This window comes from Oncorhynchus keta, chromosome 1 (assembly GCF_023373465.1).
Source record: "Oncorhynchus keta strain PuntledgeMale-10-30-2019 chromosome 1, Oket_V2, whole genome shotgun sequence".
Classification (NCBI taxonomy): Eukaryota; Metazoa; Chordata; class Actinopteri; order Salmoniformes; family Salmonidae; genus Oncorhynchus; species Oncorhynchus keta.
This window is the reverse complement of record NC_068421.1, coordinates 74,800,485-74,823,043: the sequence shown is the minus strand read 5'-3', so window position 1 is coordinate 74,823,043 and position 22,559 is coordinate 74,800,485. Positions and strand designations below refer to the sequence as shown.

The window sequence follows — 22,559 nt, the reverse complement described above, 5'->3', positions numbered from 1 at the left end:
ATTCCTTGTGCCTACCGATGGTGGCTCCTTGGGAGGAGATGGCGTTTGCGCAGCTGGCCCAGGTCTGCTGGGTCATCATGGCCAGTTCGCACTATTACGTTTCAGGTAAGACCCAAAAGCAAACTGTGTCGAGGTAACAATGTTTATTACAGCAACAGGGACAGGCAAACGACAGGTCAAGGCAGGCAGGGGTCGAAAATCCAGAGTAGTGGGACAAAGGTACAGGACGGCAGGCAGGCAGGCTCAGGGCGGGCAGAAACAGGGCAAGACAGGCGCACGGGGAAAACTGCTGGTAAGTTTGATGAATAAAACGAACTGGCAACAGACAAACAGAGAACACAGGTATAAATACACAGGGGATAATGGGATGATGGGTGACACCTGGAGGGGGCTGGAGACAATCACAAAGACAGGTGAAACAGATCAGGGTGTAACAAATGCTGCATAACAATGACAATTGGAGTTGGCTACACAGCACAAAGTGATCTGGAACCAGGCTAAAATCAATTGTGCTTTTTCATGAATAAATTGTTCAATTAATGAATAGTTTAAGATTCCATTTTTCATTCATTCTGAGCTGTCCCTAGGTCTTCAGAAAAGAAGATTATAAAAGACAGATATATTGAAACCGTGAGTCCTCTAGTGGTTATGAGTGGTACTGTACGTTGTTTTCCTCGCCTGCTGGAAGATCCAGAGCGCTCTGGACTATAACCAAAGTAGGAAACTGTAGATATTCAGAACGGGTGAAACTGTACGGAATGTTCTCTCCATATGGCACAATTCTAATCTACTGACACCCCTCCTCCTTCCTCATGTTGGTTATACTGTGGTGTAACATTGTTTCTCAATTTGTAAAACACATACTGTACCTATGCTAATTTCAAACAATAGCAACCTTGTAGATATAATGTAAATTAATGTCCGAATGCTATGAAATGCGTCTCATTCTGTCCTATTGCGAACTGCATTGATTTCTCAATCTTTTTGGTGTGATTAAAAAGAAGGGAAATGCAAATGTATTTCTGTCACTAATAGTTTTGCATATCTTAGTGCAAAACCAGCATGGGAACATCAGCTATGAAGATACAATGTGTGCCAGAAATCTGTTTTTAAGGCAATTATGTTTTAAGTGAACGATTTATTTATTTATTAAGTAAGTGACTCATTACTGGAATATCTCAAAGGGATCTCAAAAAGTGTGACTGTTGACCCTTTATTTTTCTATAATACATGCTGTTGACCAATTGTGGATTTTTTAAAATATAGATTATAAACAATTCCGTTGTGTAATCCAGATTTTCTCTCCGGAAATGTCTTTGTGAAATAAATCCACATGGTGGCAGTCTGTTCTAAGTGATGTTTTCTTGGCTGAATGTCTCCCTGTCCTCATTAAGTAGCTGTAGTACTACAACACATGAGGAGCAGTGACCGCAGTCAGGAATATGCCTTACACTGCAACCTTCTAGTTTACATCAGGCCTACACAAGAAAGTAAATGAGCCTGTGAGCCTGTGACACATCTTCCTCTTTTGGACGTAACAAGGAAACTCCATCTTAACTCCTCCACATTTACTGGATTTGTTGAACAATGCAGAAGAGAACCTCCCCTGACAGTTTTTTTCTTCTCATATTTTTGATTGACATTGAGATCAGTTGTCAAATAAAGTGAAATGAACATGAAATCAACAAAACATTTCAGCACGACATTGGATTTTGATAAAAGAAATCGTAGAAAATTAATTTTTCAACAAATGTTGTGTTGAGGGTCAGCATGACAGAGGGGATGTTGCCTACCCTCACCACCTATTTCATAGACTTCTCGTGATGGTGTTACTACTTAAAAAATAATTGTGGCTCCTTCTCTCTGTCAGATAGGATTTGGGGTGTATCATATAGAGCCCCATAGTAGAGATGTCATAATACCCATAAAACCTAGCAGGCAAATATATTGAAAATGGAATGGTGGAAAATCAATTAAAACCATTTCTGCATTTCTACACACACTGTCACTTCAACACACACACACACACACTCCATCATCTGCTCACTCACACATAATATGCACATACATTTATACTGACTCTATACACACGCACACCCACTCACATACAAGCTGCTGTTACTCTGTTTATCTTATATCCTGTTGCCTTGTCCCATTACCCCTGTACATATCTACCTCCATCACTCCAGCATCCCTGAACATGTAAATATGGTATTGGAACTGACCCTGTATGTTACTTACTTATTGTGTTCTTCATATTTCTTCTCATTTCTTGTGTGTTTTGTATAGTATTATTGATTATTACATTCTTGGGGTTGGAGTTGGTAAGAAAGGCCTTTCACTGTACTTGTGAACATGACATTAAAACCTTCAACTTTCAATAAAGAAAATACCATAAGGTTGACTATCTAGGCCGACATAGTACACTTTGTGATGATTAGGCTATGTAGGCCTAACTGTGTAACAAGCAACATTCATTAATCTGTCTCACTTCTAGGCTATGTATAAATAAAACAATTAACGAAATTGCTGTGAATATGATATATATAGGGTCTATATACAGTATGTATGAGTTAATACAACTTATAATAAAGTCAATCACTGTAAAAATACGGACAAACGACGGGAGAAACCGCAGTGTCAATATGTCTTCATCAAATATGGGTCAGTGGGTCACTTAAATACCCTGGTATCGGCATACAGATCAAGACCTAGGATCATGACTTAATGTTGGTGTCGGCTTGCAAGAGTCTAATGGTGCTTTCAAGACAACTGGGAACTCGGAAAAATGAGGTCAAATAATAACGTCAGTGATCTTCACGTCGGAAAGGAGGAGCTCAAGAAAGATTCCGAGTTTCCGAATTGGAATTCCGAGTTGGATGAACGTTCACAAGTTTTTTTTCCCCCCGAGTTCCTAGTTGTCATGAACGCCCTGAAGTCGACATCCAAGTTCCAAATTGTTTTGAACGCGGCATAAAACTGCTTACTAAGGGCGTAAGTGACACTGCTGTCCCCACGTTCTTTCACTTTGACTCCGCCCACTCCGAGTGGGCATCTCTAAATGACCATCGTTCGCACGCGGACAGGAGGATGCTTATGGTTTGCCTACGGGGAGATAGGAGGACGTTGTCGAGGTAAGCGGCAGAATGCAGCCTATGACTGAATGAATGGACAGATCAAGCTCTGATGACTAAACGTTGTAGTGAGAAAGAGATGGCATGTATGCTGATGGTTTATGAAATGGCCTGTAGGCGCTGAGCTTCTTATTTATTATAGTCTTATATAGATTTTAAGGATCACCAGTGCATCTATTATTTATTAGGATCCCCTCCACCCCCATTACTACATAACTTGCCCATAACTTGTCCCCCCATCACCGCATTTGACTGCTGTCATTATTGTCGTTTATATCTAAGAAGCGTGTTAGCAAACAGTATCCTTTTATTGAGACATTTTACATACGGAATTAATATTAGCCTACAATAGAGTAAAATCGGACGAAACTTGTAAATAAACATCATAGACGTTGCATTATATAGAGTTCATCGCATGGGGTCCCCACAAAATAAGAGTTGGGCAACCTGTTGGTTTACTGTAATTTAAGATATTTATTGTCCAAATGTGATTTATTTATGCACTGCATTTGACTTAAAGTATGTTATAAATTCTAATTATGCACATTATGTCTACATTGTGTTAGAAATGCGTTGTATGCATTGCATGACTTTGAGCCAGTGCCACAGAAGCTTTGGGAACTTTATGAGGTTACTGTTAACCTCCTAGTCAAAAGATCCCGTTAAGAATAATGGCGCTATTATTCCTTACGTCCTAGTCATTGCCATTGACGTCCTGCTCGTGTACCCCTGCGACCATTTCGTACATAAAACATCCTCCATTCAGGCTGTAAATGTTGGTTTCCTCCTTAACTTGATTTATTAATGGCCCGCAGGACTAAAACAAATGGAGAAAATATACGTAGGGGAGAGTGGGGTATTTTGCACAATTTTTTACATTAAGCATCACTAAGTCAAGGGAAATATAGTATTCTTTCTAACAAATATTTGTACATATATTTCAGGATGTTGTGTATCCCTTGAAATAATCCGAATTAATATAAACATAACAGTTTTGAAAACATAGCTAGTCCAAAATAATTGGTCTCTTGGCACAATTTATGGTGTAAATTAAGTTTATGGACAGGGTAAATTGAGCCACCTTGGTAAGTGTATAATGTTGTCCTGTGATGCTGCTAGTGTAACAGTATAAATTTAGACCGTGTCCTCGCCCATACCCGGGCGCGAACCAGGGACCCTCTGCACAGATCAACAACTGACACCCGCGAAGCATCGTTACCCACCGCTCCACAAAAGCAGGGGGCCCTTGGAGAGCAAGGGGAGCCACTACTTCAAGGTCTCAGAGCAAGTGACGTCACCGATTGAAACGCTATTTAGCGCGCACCACCACTAACTAGCTCGCCGCTTCACATCCGTTACGCTAGTAGGCCAAAATTAATTCATGGAATGGCATTTTGGTGTATTGCATATATTAAATCTATGCCTACGTTCTGATATACAGTGCCTTCGGAAAGTATTCAAACCCCTTGACTATTTCCACATTTTGTTATTTTACAACCTTATTCAAAAATGTATTAAATATGTTTTTTCCCTCATCAGTCTACACATAATACCTCATAATGACAAAGCAAAAACAGGTTTTTAGAAATATTAGCTAATTTATTAAACATAAATACTGAAATATCACATTTACATAAGTATTCAGACCCTTTACTCAGTACTTTGTTGAAGCACCTTTGGCAGCGATTACAGCCTTCAGTCTTCTTGGGTATGACTCTACAAGCTTGGCACACCTGTATTTGGGGAGTTTCTCCCATTCTTCTCTGACGATCCTCTCAAGCGCTGTCAGGTTGGATTGGGAGCATAGCTTTACAGGTCTCTCCAGAGATGTTCAATTGGATTCAAGTTCAGGCTCTGGCTGGGCCACTTAAGGACATTCAAAGACTTGTCCCAAAGCCACTCCTAAGGTGTCTTGTCTGTGTGCTTAGGGTTGTTGTCCTGTTGGAAAGTGAACCTGTACCCCAGTCTGAGGTCCTGAGCGCTCTGGAGCATGTTTTCATCATGGCCTAGTCTCTCAGTCCCTGCCACTGAAAAACATCCCCACAGCATCATGCTGCCACCACTATGCTTCACCGTATGAATGGTGCCAGGTTTCCTCCAGATGTGGCGCTTGGCATTCAGGCAAAAGAGTTCAATCTTGGTTTCATCAGGCTTTCTCATGTTCTGAGAGTCTTTAGGTGCCTTTTGGCAAACTCCAAGCGGGCTTTCATGTGCCTTTTACTGAGGAGTGGCTTCTATCTGCCGATGTGAGTAAGTCCTTTAAACAGGTTAACATCCCCAAGGACACAGGGCCAGACGGATTACCAAGACACATACTCAGAGCATGCATTGACCAGCTGGCAAGTGTCTTCCCTGACATTTTCAAACTCTCCCTGACCCAGTCTGTAATACCTACATGTTTCAAGCAGACAATCAGAGTCCATGTACCCAAGAACGCCAAGATAACCTGTCTAAATTACTATCGCCCTGTAGAAGTCACATCTGTAGCCAAGAAATGCTTTGAAAGGCTGGTCATGGCTTACATCAACACCATCCACTCCAATTCGCAAATCGCCCCAACAGATCCACAGATAACTACATCTCTATTGCACTCATCAGATACGCTGCTGTTACTGTTTATTATCTGTCCTGTTGCCTAATCACTTTATCCCTACGTATATGTACATATCTACCTCAATTACCTTGTACGTCTGCACATCGACTCGGTACTGGTACCCCGTGTATATAGCCAAGTTATTGTTACTCATTGTGTATTTATTCCTCATTGTAACGTCTGCTTCTAACTCACACCCTAAAACACGTAGATCCACCTGAACGCAGCTCACTTTCCAGCCCACTTTCCAGCTCATACTCTCAAACACCTAGATCCCCTGAACGCAGCTCACTCTCCAGATCCCAATCACCTGAATTATAATCACCTGTTCACACACCTGTATGTCATTATCACACACTATTTAGTTCAGTTCTTTGCACCCCATCACTGTGAGGTATTGATTGTTTTGTGACACACAGCTTTCGGAGTTCTGTGGTTTCCCTTGATTTACTCCTCTCATGTATGATAGTTTTTGCCTGCCTCACTAACGACACATTTTGCCTATTCCCTGCTTGTACTTTAGCCTATCGGATTTCCTGTTATCTACCTATTGCCTGATCTCCCGGACATCTTTACTAGCCTTTTCCTTGCCTGTACTGTTGCCCCTTTGGACCCCATGTGTATGACCTGCCTGCCACTCGACCCAGCTACTCGCCTCCTCCTGTGGTCCCCCTTGAGGTTCTTGAGAGAGCAGTCAAGGAAGTCAAATCAAATTGTATTTGTCACATGCTTTGTAAACAACAGGTGTAGACTAACAGTGAAATGCTTACTTACGGGCCCTTCCTAACAATGCAGTGAGAAATAATAGAAAAATAATAACATGAGCGTAATGAACACGAGGGGAGACAGAGAGCTGGTTTCAAGCGCAGGGCACTTGGGTAGCTGCGCTTGAAACCAGCTCTCTGTCTCCCCTGCTTGTTTGGTTTATGGGGCATGATATCTGCTCTGTAACAATAAAAAAGCACAATCTTAGACGCAGGAGAGCAGAACTTGGTAATAGCCGGAGCAGTTTAATAGCAAAACCCACGGCATAAAAATAACAAGCACTTACAATAAACAATCCCACACAAAGTTATGGGGGGAACAGAGGGTTAAATACACAACAAATGACTGAGGGAATTGAAACCAGGTGTGAGGAAAAACAAGACAAAACACATGGAAAATGAAAAGTGTATCGATGATGGCTAGAAGATCGGCGACGCCGAGCGCTGCCTGAACAAGGATGACCTGACTTTGGCGGAAGTCGTGACACTTATACAATTACTAATCATTGGGAATAAGGGTCAGGAGTGCGTAATTAAAGTTTCTGAGGGATCTGTGACACTTAATGTGTTCGAGCGAATCAGTTGTGTTGTGACAAGGTAGGGGTGGTTTTACAGGCAACATCTGCATAAAGCTAAAGGCTAGAGCTGCCGCTTTCAAGGAGCGAGACACTAATCCGGACGCCTATACGAAATCCCACTATGTCCTCAGATGAACCATCAAACAAGCAAAGCATCAATACAGGATTAAGATTAAATCCTACTACACCGGCTTTGATGCTCTTTGTATTGTGGCAGGGCATGAAAACTATTACGGACTACAAAGGGAAACCCAGACAGGTCAAACTTTAAACAGGTCAACATTCACAAAGCCGCGGGGCCAGATGGATTACTAGGACGTGTACTCAAAGCATGCGCGGACCAACTGACGTTTTTAACCTTTCACTGACTAAGTCTGTAATACCTACAGTTGAAGACGGAAGTTTACATACACTTAGGTTGGAGTCGTTTTTCAACCATTCCACAAATTTCTTGTAAACAAACTATAGTTTTGGCAAATCTGTTAGGATATCTACTTTGTGCATGACACAAGTCATTTTTCCAACAATTGTTGACAGACAGATTATTTGACTTATCACAATTCCAGTAGGTCAGATGTTGACATACACTAAGTTGACTGTGCCTTTAAACAGCTTGGAAAATTCCAGAAAATGATATCATCAAATCAAATCAAATTTATATATATAGCCCTTCTTGCATCAGCTGATATCTCAAAGTGCTTTACAGAAACCCAGCCTAAAACCCAAAACAGCAAGCAATGCAGGTGTAGAAGCACGGTGGCTAGGAGAAACTCCCAAGAAAGGCCAAAACCTAGGAAGAAAGCTAGAGAGGAACCAGACTATGAGGGGTGGCCAGTCCTCTTCTGGCTGTGCCGGGTGGAGATTATAACAGAACAAGGCCAAGATGTTCAAATGTTCATAAATGACCAGCATGGTCAAATAATAGTTATCACAGTGAACAGGTCAGGGTTCCATAGCCGCAGGCAGAACAGTTGAAACTGGAGCAGCAGCACGGCCAGGTGGACTGGCGACAGCAAGGAGTCATCATGCCAGGTAGTCATGAGGCATGGTCCTAGGGCTCAGGTCCTCCGAGAGAGAGAACAAAAGAGTGAAAGATACAATTAGAAAGAGCATACTTAAATTCACACAGGACACCAGATAAGACAGGAGAAGTACTCCAGATATAACAAACTGACCCTAGCCCCCCGACACGTAAACTACTGCAGCATAAATACTGGAGGCTGAGACAGGAGGGGTCAGGAAACACTGTGGCCCCATCCGATGATACCCCCGGACAGGGCCAAACAGGAAGGATATAACCCCACCTACTTTGCCAAAGCACAGCCCCTACACCACTAGGGGGATATCTTCAACCACCAACTTACCATCCTGAGACAAGGCCGAGTATAGCCCACAAAGATCTCCGCCACAGCACAACCTAAGGGGGGGTGTCAACCCATCATGGCTTTAGAAGCTTCTGATAGGCTAATTGACAATATTTGAGTCAATTGGAAGTGTACCTGTCAGTGCTTCTTTGCTTGACATCATGGGAAAATCAGAAGAAATCAGCCAAGACCTCAGAAAAACAATTGTAGACCTCCACAAGTCTGGCTCATCCTTTGAAGCAATTTCCAAATGCCTGAAGGAACCACATTCATTTGTACAAACAATAGTACGCAAGTATAAACACCATGGGACCACGCAGCCATCATACCACTCAGGAAGGAGATGCGTTCTGTCTCCTAGAGATGAATATACTTTGGTGCGAAAAGTGCAAATCAATCCCAGAACAACAGCAAAGGACCTTGTGAAGATGCTGGAGGAAACAGGTACAAAGGTATCTATATCCACAGTAAAACGAGTCCTATATCGATATAACTTAAAAGGCCGCTCAGCAAGGACGAAGCCACTGTTCCAAAACCGACAGAAAAAAGACGGACTACGGTTTGCAACTGCACAAAGATCAAACTTTTTGGAGAAATGTCCTCTGGTCTGATGAAACAAAAATATAACTGTTTGGCCATAATGACCATCGTTATGTTTGGAGGAAAAAGGGGGACGCTCGCAAGCTGAAGAACACCATCCCAACCGTGAAGAACAGGAGCGGCAGCATCGTATTGTGGGAGTGCTTTTCTGCAGGAGGGACTGGTGCACTTCACAAAATAGATGGCATCATGAGGGTGGAAAATGATGTGGCTATATTGAAGCAACATCTCAAGACATCAGTCAGGAAGTTAAAGCTTGGTCGCAAATGGGTCTTCCAAATGGACAGTGACCCCAAGCATACTTCCAAAGTTATGGAAAAATGGCATAATAAGGACAACAAAGTAAATGTATTGGAGTGGCCATCACAAGCCCTGACCTCAATCATATAGAAGATTTGTGGGCAGAACTGAAAAAGCATGTGCGAGCAAGGAGGCCTACAAACCTGACTCAGTTACACCAGCTCTGTCAGGAGGAATGGGACAAAATTCATGTTTCATGTTTCAAGCAGACCACCATAGTCCCTGTGCCCAAGGAAGCCAAGATAACCTGCCTAGGTGATTACTGTCCTGTAGCACTCACGTCGGTAGTCATGAAATGCTTTGAAAGGCTGGTCATGGTTCACATCAACAGCATCCTCCCAGATACCCCCAGGTGGTAAGGGTAGGCAACAACACGTCTGCTGCGCTGATCCTCAACACTGGGGCCCCTCAGGGGTGTGTACTTAGTCCCCTCATGTACTCCCTGTTCACACATGACTGCGTGGCCAAACACGACTCCTACACCATCATTAACAGTGGTAGGCCTTACTATCGAAAACGATGAGATAGCCTATAGGGAGGAGGTCAGAGAGCTGGCAGTGTGGTGCCAGGACAACAATCTCTCCGTCAATGTGAGCAAGAAAAGGAGCTGATCGTGGACTACAGGAAAAGGCGGGCCGAACAGGCCCCCCTTAACATTGACGGGGCTGTAATGGAGAGGGTCGAGAGTTTCAAGTTCCTTGGTGTCCACATCACCAACGATCTATCATGGTCCAAAAACACCAAGACAGTCGTGAAGAGGGCACGACAAAACCTTTCCCCCCTCAGGAGACCGAAAAGATTTGGCATGGGTCACCAGATCCTCAAAAAGTAATAAAGCTGCACCATCGAGAGCAACTGGTTGCATCACCGCCTGGTATGGCAACAGCTCGGCATCTGACCATAAGGCGCTACAGAGGGTAGTGCATACGGCCCAGTACATCACTGGGGCCAAACGTCCTGCAATCCATGACCTATATAATAGTCGGTGTCAGAGGAAAGCCCATAAAATTGTCAGAGACTCCAGTCCAAGTCATAGACTGTTTTATCTGCTACAGCACGGCAAGTGGTACCGGGATGCCAAGTCTAGGACCAAAAGGCTCCTTAACAGCTTCTATCCCCAAGCCATAAGACTGCTGAACAATTAATCAACCCCCCTCCATTTGTTTTGTACACTGCTTCTACTCGCTGTTTATTATCTATGCATAGTCACTTCACCCCTACCTACATGTACAAATTACCTCTAACCTGTACCCCCGCACACTGACTCGGTACCGGTACCCCCTGTAATATAGCCTCGTTATTGTGTTACTTTTTTTTATTTTTTACTTTAGTTAATTTGGTAAATGTTTTCTTAACTCATCTTGAACTGTACTGTTGGTTAAGGGCTTGTAAGTAAGCATTTCACGGTAAAGTCTACACTGTATTCGGCACGTGACAAATAAAGTTTGATTTGATCTGATTTTATACAGAATATAGCCCTATTTGTAAAAAGACCAAATCCATATAAGCAAAGAGAAACAACAGTCCATCATTACTTTAAGACATGAAGGTCAGTCAATATGGAACATTTCAATAACTTTGAAAGTTTCTTAAAGTGCTGTTGCAAAAACCATCAAGCTCTCATGAGGACTGCTACAGGAAAGGAAGACCCAGAGTTACCTCTGCTGCAGAGGATAAGTTCATTAGAGTTACCAGCCTCAGAAATTACAGCCCAAATAAATGCTTCACGGAGTTCAAGTAACAGTCACATCTCAACATCAACTGTTCAGAGGAGACTGCGTGAATAAGGCCTTCATGGTTGAATTGATGCAAAGAAACCACTACTGAGGGACACCAATAATAAGAAGAGACTTGCTTGGGCCAAGAAACACAAGCAATGGACATTAGACCGGTGGAAATCTGTCCTTTGGTCTGATTAGTCCTAATCTTAGATTTTTGGTACCAACCACTTTGTCTTTGTGAGACACAGAGTAGATGGACGGTTGATCTCTGCATGTGTGGTTCCCACCGTGAAGCATGGAGTAGGAGGTGTTATGGTGTGGGGGTGCTTTGCTGGTGACACTGTCTGTGATTTATTTAAAATTCAAGGCACACTTAACCAGCATGGCTACCACAGCATTCCCTAGCGATACAGCATCCCATCTGGTTTGCGCTTAGTGGGACTATCATTTGTTATTCAACAGGACAATGACCCAACACACCTCCAGGCTGTGTAAGGGCTATTTGACCAAGAAGGAGAGTGATGGAGTGCTGCATCAGATGACCTGCCTCCATAATCACCCGGCCTCAACCCAATTGAGATGGTTTGGGATGAGTTGGACCACAGAGTGAAGGAAAAGCAGCCAACAAGTGCTCAGCATATGTGGGAACTCCTTCAAGACTGTTGGAAAAGCATTCCAGGTGAAGCTGGTTGAGTGAATGCCAAGAGTGTGCAAAGCTGTCATCAAGGCAAAGGGTGGCTACTTTTGATTTGTTTAACACTTTCTTGGTTACTACATTATTCCATATGTGTTAGTTCATAGTTTTGATGTCTTCACTATTATTCTACAATGTAGTAACTATAAAGAAAAACCATTGATTGAGTAGGTGTGTCCAATATTTTGTATATTTAATTGAGTTCATAAAGTCATCTATATTTTATTACATTTAATTAATTTCTCTTCTATTTTGAACCACCACATCCACATCTTCTTTGGCTGACACTTGGTTATTTCACGACAAACAGTACCAGTTACTGGAATTCATATGCTTCATATGAGCCTGTTATGAGCTGCACATAGACAGCTTGTCTCTTCTTAGGCAGTTTTGTATAGTGGCAGTTTTCGCAGAGCACTAAAACTTTAATAAAGCCTTCATAGATGCTTTACAAACATTCATAGATGCTTTATAACACTTACTAAATTCACATTTTACATGTGTGATGCACTCAATAACATTACTACTTATTGTAATTTTTATCTTCACTGTGGTGGATGGTTAACACTGTATTTGTTTTTGTGGTTTTTTCCAGGCACTGCCAAGGAGGTGAGTTCAGGGAAAATCCATTTTCAGCCTCAAGCCACGTTCACCACCTCTATAATATCCAGTATGGCTGAAGAAATGCCTTCATGGACCTCAGAAAGGTTTGTTGATAAAGTATACATTTCAAAGAGAAGTATCCGGAAAAACTTAATAAACAAAATGCACTACGTTTCCCACGTGCCCTCAGAGAGTGTAAAAGTCAACACTGCTCACAAAGTGGAAAGTGACTCTAACCCATCTGATAATGACGATACTGATTCCCTCTCAGGTAGTAGCTACACTGGGATGATTTATTTAAACCCACAAACACCTACATGGACTCTGGCTGAGAAGTTAGCTGGGCTCAACTCTGGAAAAGACAAGAGACTGTCTCTCAATCAGGACCTCTGTAGTCCTCCAGGTTCACCTGCAGCCATTAAACATAATGTTGCCAATAGGAGAGGTTCTACAGGTCTGGAGGGGGTCTACTCAGACTCGTCACAACAGGAGGAAGGCAACATCAAGAATGGTACGAAAATACTTCTGCAGAGGAAAGTGTGCAGCGGTGATCCTTCCGATCTGAAGCTGCGTCTGGTGAGAGAGATCAGGCATGTTAGTCATGATGTGCGTGATGTACGTGGTAACAAGGGGAATTGGAAGGGTGGAGAACCGCTAGTCATTCACCCTCCACTAAACAAGGCTATGGCAATGATTGATGCCTGTGAGGATAAGGTGCCTATAGTGTTTGCTGCCATGAAGAAACGTGGAGTGGAGGGAGACACAGAGAACCGGCCCTACAAGTGCACTCACTGCAACTGGGCCTTTAAGAAGTCCAGCAATCTGCAGAGTCATCTGGATACTCATAGTGGCCTGAAGCCTCATATATGTGACCTGTGTGGCAAAGCCTATTCTCACCAAGGCACACTGCAGCAGCACAAGCGCCTGCACACTGGAGAGAGACCGTACCACTGCCCCTTCTGTGAAAAGACGTACATCTGGTCCTCCGATTACCGCAAGCACATTCGCACGCACACCGGAGAGAAACCGTACGTGTGCGAGACCTGCAGCAAGGACTTTGTGCGCTCCTCGGACCTGCGGAAGCATGAGCGCAACATGCACACCAATGAAAAACCCTTCCCGTGCACGCAGTGCGGCAAGACCTTCAACAAGCCACTGTCCCTGCTCCGCCATGAGCGCACTCACCTGGGCGAGCGGCCCTTCTGCTGTCCCATCTGCGGGAAAACCTTTGCCGTGGCCAGCCGCATGGCAGAGCACCAGAAGGTGCACACCGGGGTGAGACCCTACACCTGCCTGGTCTGCACCAAGTCCTTCACCAAGTCCTCCAACCTGCTGGAGCACCAGGCCGTACACAGCGGTATCCGCCCCCACAAGTGTCCTCAGTGCGGGGTGGCATTCGCCATGGTGTCCCGCCTGGTCCGTCACCAGCGTGTCCATACCGGAGAGAGGCCGTACGACTGCACAGGCTGCAGCATGTCCTTCAGCCGCACAGCTGCTCTGAAGCGCCACCAGGAGCAGACGTGTGCCGGGAGGATCTTTGTCTGTATGGAGTGTGACAAGGCTTTCCAGTGTGCCTCTCAGCTCACTGAGCACATGGTGAGCCATGAATGACCCTACTGCTGCTGCTGCTACTGCTGCTACTGCTGCTACTGCTGCTTCTGTTGTTGAAAACACTGAAGACTTATTTATGCTGTTTGGGAGCTACCCTCTCATAGAGTACAAAGAGTTGGTCTAATCAACCTTACTGATCTATACATGCTACGCTCTTAGAAAAAAAGGTTCCCAAAGCGTTTTTCGGCTGTCCCCATAGGAGAACCCTTTTTGGTTCCAGGTAGATAGCACCTTTTTTGAAGGACAACATCCTGCTAGGCTGCTAAGCCTTAAAATACAGTGCCTTCAGAAACTATTCACACCCCTTTCCTTTTTCACAAGTGCCCTCAACCGGTATGATGCATTTTGCATCATATGATGTTGCGTTTTCCATCATAGGATGCTCAATGCATCATACATGTTGTATTTCTGTATTTTATCTTGAAGTTGTATATCTTGAAAACTTGATTTGCTGACATGGAAAACATTTTGGGACTATATAAAAAATGGACTAATGAAACAAATACCAAAAGATGGTTTTGGAGTGGAATTTTCCTTTTATGGCCGTGATAGGAGAAAACTGAGGATGGATCAACAACATTGTAGTTACTCCACAATTACTAACCTAAATGACAGATTTTAAAAGAAGGAAGCCTGTACAGAATACAAATATTCCAAATCATGCATCCTGTTTGCAATAAGGCACTAAAGTAAAACTGCAAAAAATGTGGCAAAGAAATTCACTTTTTGTCCTGAATACAAAGCATTATGTTTGGGGCAAATATAACACAACACATCCCTGAGTACCACTCTTCATATTTTCAAGGATGGTGGTGGCTGCATCATGTTATGTGTATGCTTGTTATCGGCAAGGACAAGGGAATGGAATAGAGCTAAGCACAGGAAAACCTGGTTCAGTCTGCTTTCCAACAGACACTGGGAGACAACTTTACCTTTCAACAGGACAATAACCTAAAACACAAGGCCTTGCAAAAGTCTTCACCCCCTTGGTATTTTTCCTATTTTGTTGCATTACAACCTGTAATTTGAATGGGTTTTTATTTGGATTTCATGTAATGGACATACACAAAATAGTCCAAATAGTGAAGTGAAATGAAAATAATAACTTGTTTAAAAAAATTCAAAAACAGAAAAGTGGTGTGTGCATATGTATTCACCCCCTTTGCTATGCAGCCCCTAAATAAGATCTGGTGCAACCAATTACCTCTGAAGTCACATACTTAGTTAAATAAAGTCCACCTGTGTGCAATCTAAGTGTCACATGATGTGCCACATGATCTCAGTGTATATACACCTGTTCTGAAAGGCCCCAGAGTCTGCAACACCACTAAGCAAGAGGTACCACCAAGCAAGTGGCACCATGAATACCACAGAGCTCTCCAAACAGGCCAGGGACAAAGTTGTGGAGAAGTACAGATCATGGTTGGGTTATAAAAAAATATCAGAAACTTTGAACATCCCACAGAGCTCTATTAAATCCATTATTTCAAAATGGAAAGACTGTGGCACCACAACAAACCTGCCAAGAGAGGGCCGCCCACCAAAACTCATGGACAGGGCAAGGAGGGCATTAACCAGAGAGGCAACAAAGAGACCAAACATAACCCTGAAGGAGCTGCAAAGCTTCACAGCAGAGATTGGAGTATCTTTAGGACCACTTTAAGCCATACACTCCACAGAGCTGGGCTTTATGGAAGAGTAAACAGAAAAAAATAAGTAAACATGTTTGGTGCTTGCCAAAAGGCATGTGGGAGACTCCCCAAACATATGGAAGAAGGTACTCTGGTCAGATGAGACTAAAATGTAGTTTTTGGCCATCAAGGGAGACGTTATGTCTGGCGCAAACCCAACACCTCTCATCACCTCGAGAACATCATCCCCAAAGTGAAGGATGGTGGTGGAAGCATCATGATGTGGGGATGTTTTTCATCGACAGGGACTGGGAAACAGTCAGAATTGAAGGAATGATGGATTGTGATAAATACAGGGAAATTCTTGAGGGAAACCTGTTTCAGTCTTCCAGAGATTTGAGACTGGGACGTAGGTTCACCTTCCAGCAGGACAATGACCCTAAGCATACTGCTAAAGCAACACTTGAGGGGTTTAAGGGGAACATTTAAATGTATTGGAATGGCCCAGTCAAAGCCCAGACCTCAATCCAATTGAGAATCTGTGGTATGACTTAAAGATTGCTGTACACCATCAGAACCCATCCAACTTGAAGGAGCTGGAGCAGTTTTGCATTGAGGAATGGGCAAAAATCCCAGTGACTAGATGTGCCAAGCTTATAGAGACATACCCCAAGAGACTTGCAGCTGTAATTGCTGCAAAAGGTGGCTCAACAAAGTATTGACTTTGGGGGTGAATAGTTATGCACGCTCAAGTTTTCTGTTTTTTTGTCTTATTTCTTGTTTATTTCACAAGAAAAATTATTTTGCATCTTCAAAGTGGTAGGCATGTTGTGTAAATCAATTGATACCAACCCCCCCAAAATATATTTTAATTCTAGGTTGTAAGGCAACAAAATAGGAAAAATGCCAAGGGGGGTGAATACTTTCGCAAGCCACTGTATACAATGGAATTGCATACCAAGATGACATTGAGTGTTCCTGACTGGCCTAGTTACAGTTTTGACTTAAATCGTCTTGAAAATCTATGGCAACTTGAAAATGGCTGTCTAGCAATGATCAACAACTTAACCAAATTTTTTAAAGAATAATATGCAAATATTGTACAATCCAGTTGTTTTAACGCTCTTAGAGACTTACCCAGAAAGACACAGCTGTAATCACTGCCCAAGGTGCTTCTAAAAAGTATTGAATCAGGGGTGTGAATACTTATGTAAATGAGACATTTCTGTATTTCATTTTCAATAAATGTGCAAATAATTCTAAAAAGATGTTTTCACTTTGCCGTTATGGGGTATTGTGTGTAGGTAGATGGGTGAGAATAAAATCTATTTAATCCATTTTCAATTCAGGCTGTAACACAACAAGATGTGGAATAAGTCAAGGATAATGATTTTTATGAAATACGACCTGTAATTAATTACAATATGAGTGAAAAGGTTTTCCTTCCAAAAAATGCTAATTTTAAAAAGCAGATTTTCTGTGTTGGAATGGTGTGGGCATACCCCTACAACAGAACGGTGTGGGTGTATACCAGTCATTAATAATATTCATGCAAGTAGACTCCTCATTCCCTATGAGGAAATAACAAGCATTTTTTTAAATGGTCTGTTTGAGATACAAGTCTGAGGAGGAGTTTAAAAAAGAAAAATACTTTAAAAAAAAATACTTTTGCATAAAGAGTATAGGATGAGTCAACAACATCATTTAAGTATGAGTTAACAACATAGTTTAGGTATGAGTTATGTTACAGAATATGAAGGTTTAAAGGGGAGATTTTCACTGGACAGTTACTTAAGCATCCTCTGAAAATATTCTAAAATCTATTCTAAAAAAACTCTGTTAATGCAAGCATGAGTTTGGCTGAAAAAAACCCGAAATTGTTTAGGAAGATGTATGATGCTCGGGAATTATATGCCGCTTTCTATAATTTCTGTGATCTCTTATATAAGGAATGTGGTAAAATACCCACAAAAATCAACTGTCATCTGTAATCCTCAATGATGGAGAGTAGTTTACTACACTGTGGTTACATAGTTTCTTTATTCTGTGTGAACTTGACAAAGACTGTCTGAAAAATATATACTACCAGGCATTACTTTGCCCGGAATGACAGTTGGAGTGTATCAATATGTTTCAAATGTACTTTGTTTTTTAACTGTTCTTATAAAATAGATCACTCTGGTTAAAATTGACACAAGCAACAGCTTGTTTTCATCTATTTATTTTTAAAGTATGTCAGTTTGTTCTTGTTTTTATCATTTGACCATGCCTTCTATCTGGTGACCAATAGTTATATTCAAATTTCTATTATTCTGCAATACAGTATTTGACTTAGAATGGAGTAGACTAGAATACAATACAATGCAATTCATCTTTATTATCCCCAAAAAGCAATTCAGTTGCATCAAAATTGGACAGTTTCATAGTTTGACAGCATGTAGATTACAGTAGGTTAGTGAAGGCTAAACTTTAGAGGAGTGATTATACAGTCGTGGCCAAAAGTTTTGAGAATGACACAAATATTAATTACCACAAAGTTTGCTGCTTCAGTGTCTTTAGATATTTTTGTCAGAATTTGTGGGTTTTTGTTTGTCCATCCACCTCTTGAGGATTGACCACAAGGTCTCAACGGGATTAAGGTCTGGGGAGTTTCCTGGCCATGGACCCAATATATCAATGTTTTGTTCCCCGAGCCACTTAGTTATCACTTTTGCCTTATGGCAAGATGCTGCATCATGCTGGAAAAGGCATTGTGCTGCTACACCTGCATTGCTTGACGTTTGGGGTTTTAGGCTGGGTTTCTGTACAGCACTTTGAGATATCAGCTGATGTACGAAGGGCTATTAAAATAAATTTGATTTGATTGTTCGTCACCAAACTGTTTCTGGATGATTGGGAGAAGTTGTCTCGGAGGATGTGTTGGTACCAATCTTTATTCATGGCTGTGTTCTTAGGCAAAATTGTGAGTGAGCCCATTCCCTTGGTTGAGAAGCAACCCCACACATGAATGGTCTCAGGATGCTTTACTGTTGGCATTACACAGGACTGATGGTAGCACTCACCTTGTCTTCTCCAGACAAGCTTTTTTCCGGACGCCCCAAACAATCGGAAAGGGGATTCATCAGAGAAAAATACTTTATCCCAGTCCTCAGTAGTCCAATCCCTGTACCTTTTGCAGAATATCAGTATGTCCCTGATGTTTTTTTCTGGAGAAAAGTGGCTTTTTTGCTGCCCTTCTTGACACCAGGCTATCCTCCAAAAGTCTTCGCCTCACTGTGCGTGCATCTGCACTCACACCTGCCTGCTGCCATTCCTGAGCAAACTCTGTACTGGTGGTTCCCCGATCCCGCAGATGAATCAACTTTAGGAGACAGTCCTGGCGCTTGCTGGACTTTCTTGGGCGCCCTGACGCCTTCTTCACAACAATTGAACCGCTCTTCTTGAAGTTCTTGATGATCCGATAAATGGTTAATTTAGGTGCAATCTTACTGGCAGCAATATCCTTGCCTGTGAAGCCCTTTTTGTGCAAAGCAATGATGACGGCACGTGTTTCCTTGCAGGTAACCATGGTTGACAGAGGAAGAACAATGATTCCAAGCACCACCCTCCTTTTGAAGCTTCCAGTCTGTTATTCGAACTCAATCAGCATGACAGAGTGATCTCCAGCCTTGTCCTCATCAACACTCACACCTGTGTTAACGAGAGAATCACTGACATGATGTCAGCTGGTCCTTTTTTGGCAGGACTGAAATGCCGTGGAAATGGTTTTTTGGGGGATTCAGTTCATTTGCATGGCAAATATGGACTTTGCAATTAATTGCAATTCATCTGATCAGTCTTCATAACATTCTGGAGTATATGCAAATTGCCATCATACAAACTGAGGCAGCAGACTTTGTGAAAATTAATATTTGTGTCATTGTCAAAACTTTTGGCCACGACTGTACACATGAGCACCTCTAAGAAGAACACCTAGTAGCCTATCAAGTGCAGTGTGCATCCCAGATGGCACCTATGGGTCCTGGTCAAAAATAATGTACTATATAGGAAATAGGTTGCCTCTTGGCAAGCACACCTAGTAGCATATGAAGTGGAGATCAGTCATGAGGGTGCCGTTCTAAGGTTAATCATATGGGAACAATCTGAATCTTTGAAAGTACAATATGGAATGTATAACATTTTTGTTTGTTATGGATTTGGCAGGTTTTGTTTTTGTATTTTTTACCTGTGTTTTTGGTGTTTTTGATGAAGAGTATGGACACCTTGATTGCAAAGGACTGCCGAACAACATAATGCAGAAAGCGCCATCCTTTTCTCAAAATCTAGACCAGCAAGATTGAATTCAATGGACGTCCTTTGAAGCACTTTAAAGCTCACAGCAGGGACCTTAAATGAGTTTGAAATCCAGTCATTTGTCTTGGGTGATCCATTGTGGAAATTGGTCCCCCAATACCTCTGTAGCACAGGAGGCTGCTAACGGGGAAAACAGCTCTTAATAATGGTTGGAATGGAGTGAATGGAATGGTATCAAACACATAGAAACCATGTATTTAATGTGTTCGATACCATTCCAATAATTCCCTTCCAGCTATTACTATGAGCACGTCCTCCCCAATTAAGGTGCCACTCGCTGCCTGTGCTCTGTAGTTAACCTTAAGTCTTACTACAATCCACAACTTACTCAATAATACAGTTTTGATACCATCAGATACCAGCAGTGCCATCCAGTCACATGAGAATATACAGTAAGAGACTCGCTCACTATTTCTATGCAATAATCTAGAGATTGGGTTGAATGAAAACCAGAGCGGAGTCATTCAGAGCTGCTGTCCGACTGACAGGCTAATGGTCATTATGAGTTCATGTGATACTACAAAAGTGCTGTTAATACCTGGTGCTAACAAGCCACCTTTGTCCTGATTGTGTTCACATCCTGATTGTACCCACATTTGTAGACGATCAAAAGACACATTGTGATCTGATTGTGATCTTCCTGACCACCTCCAGAGGTAGACAGGCACATAGCCGTGGGAAGTAGGGGTGCTGAGGGTGCCGCAGTACCCCCTGATTTCTTCTCCACAAAAGTAGTGCACTGGGCCTTTACTAGTACAATATTAACGGACTTATATAGCCATCTGTAGTGCAGCACCCCCGCCCTCAAACATCTTCCCACGTCCATGGACAGGCATGCATTGTGTCTGGATATCTTACAAATGTAGACATATCTAGACAGTGAAACCATTTGAATCATAATTATCCCATCTTCTAAAATCATTGACAGGTGGCACCATTGACTTATGACATCAATTTCTGTTTTAAAATAAATACATTTATATTATTTTTGAAAGAATATTCATTAAATAATTGGATGCATGTTAGTGCCCGGTATAAACAAGGCTCTGGTCACTAGTGTGTTCACTTCCTAGTGTGTTCTCTTCCTAGTGTGTTCTCTTCCTAGTGGATACATTAGTGAGAAAAAAACTTCGACACGAGGCATCCTTGCCCTCTTGCCCAGGGTGGCACATTTGATGTTTGTTTATATGTGTCAAGAAATATTGTGTGAATATTTGCTTGATGTAAAAAAAATGTAGAATGATATTTCAGGTGTCAAATTGATATTCTATTTGAAGACCAAAGGTCTACCGAATATGAAAAAAATATTTAATATTTACTGTACTGTCTGCAATGGAGCTGATTTCTGTAGCTGTCTACTGCAGTAACACATAGATGTTATGTGTATAATTGGATTGGAGTAAAAGAGAACAAGAATTTAAATAAAAGAGAATTCGAATAGTAATCAATTGTTTGTGTTTTTTGAAAATGTTTAATGTAAACATTATAGTACATTTTTATTTGTAAAGCTCTGAAATGTTCATTAACAGTACAAGCAGAAATCTCTAAGCAGAAATCATGATAAGTTATTGATTCAGTGGAATAATTTTTGGTTTTGAGATTTCTCGTTCAACTATGACACACAGTTACATTGGCAATGGAGCTTGTATTACTTATAAGATATATTGGACAAGACGTTTCACAGGAGTTGGGAATTGGAACGCCAGCAACCCACCAGAATCAGATAGCAAATAACTAATCTTAATGTAGTTTTTTCTCTTGCTGATGATCCTTGTTAGTGACAGGTTTAATTTCTCAAACTACATTAGCACATATCCATTACCACAGACATACTTTCAATGTACACACATACATTAATGCAGTTCAAGAGTCACAGCAGAGTAGATGTTACAGAATCTATGGAACTGTTGACATGCACAACATACATTTATACAGTTCAAGAGTTATGTGTTGGACCCCAGTAAGACTAGCTGTCGGCATTGGCGTCGGCTAATGGGGATCCTAATATCCCCATTACGTCAATTACGTCTTACCCCTGCACATTGACTATCTAACAGTACACCCTGTATATAGTCTCGTTATTGTTGTTTTATTGTGTGACTATTTCCTTTTTTAGTTGTACCAAATTATTCATACTTTTTAACTCTGCATTGTTGGGAAAGGACTCATAGGTAAGCATTTCATGGTAAACACTTGTTGTAGTCGGCGCATGTTTTTTATTGATTTTTATTTCACCTTTATTTAACCAGGTAGACAAGTTGAGAACAAGTTCTCATTTACAATTGCGACCTGGCCAAGATAAAGCAAAGCAGTTCGACAGATACAACGACACAGAGTTACACATGGAGTAGAACAAACATACAGTCAATAATACAGTCTAAACAAGTCTATATACGATGTGAGCAAATGAGGTGAGAAGGGAGGTAAAGGCAAACAAGGCCATGGTGGCAAAGTAAATACAATATAGCAAGTAAAACACTGGAATGGTAGTTTTGCAATGGAAGAATGTGCAAAGTAGAAATAAAAATAATGGGGTGCAAAGGAGCAAAATAAATAAATGAATTAAATACAGTTGGGAAAGAGGTAGTTGTTTGGCTAAATTATAGGTGGGCT

At 41.8% G+C, this 22,559-nt stretch overlaps 2 protein-coding genes across 5 annotated transcripts in view; one reads left to right on the top strand and one right to left on the bottom strand.

Annotated features, from left to right (window-relative positions):
• Nucleotides 1–2,967: 2,967 nt before the first annotated feature.
• On the top strand, nucleotides 2,968–21,390 carry znf648 (zinc finger protein 648). Of its 3 annotated transcripts, XM_052460824.1 has the most exons (3): nucleotides 3,092–3,134; nucleotides 11,517–11,733; nucleotides 12,344–21,390. In XM_052460824.1, exons 2-3 carry the CDS (start codon nucleotides 11,634–11,636, stop codon nucleotides 13,960–13,962), a joined length of 1,719 nt encoding a protein of 572 aa, XP_052316784.1. In that variant the 5' UTR covers nucleotides 3,092–3,134; nucleotides 11,517–11,633; the 3' UTR covers nucleotides 13,963–21,390. The 3 variants fall into 3 exon arrangements, with proteins under 3 accessions (XP_035641498.1, XP_052316784.1, XP_035641507.2); XM_035785605.2 differs by lacking the exon at nucleotides 11,517–11,733 and having other exon boundaries at nucleotides 2,968–3,134; XM_035785614.2 differs by lacking the exon at nucleotides 3,092–3,134 and having other exon boundaries at nucleotides 11,499–11,733.
• Nucleotides 6,705–22,559, bottom strand: part of sec16b (SEC16 homolog B, endoplasmic reticulum export factor) — a 61,373-nt gene continuing 45,518 nt past the window's right edge. For both annotated transcript variants that reach the window (XM_052460763.1, XM_052460766.1), the window contains one exon: nucleotides 6,705–8,134. In XM_052460763.1, the coding sequence (XP_052316723.1) occupies nucleotides 8,121–8,134 (14 nt within the window). In that variant the 3' untranslated portion in view covers nucleotides 6,705–8,120. The remainder of the gene's footprint in view (nucleotides 8,135–22,559) is intronic.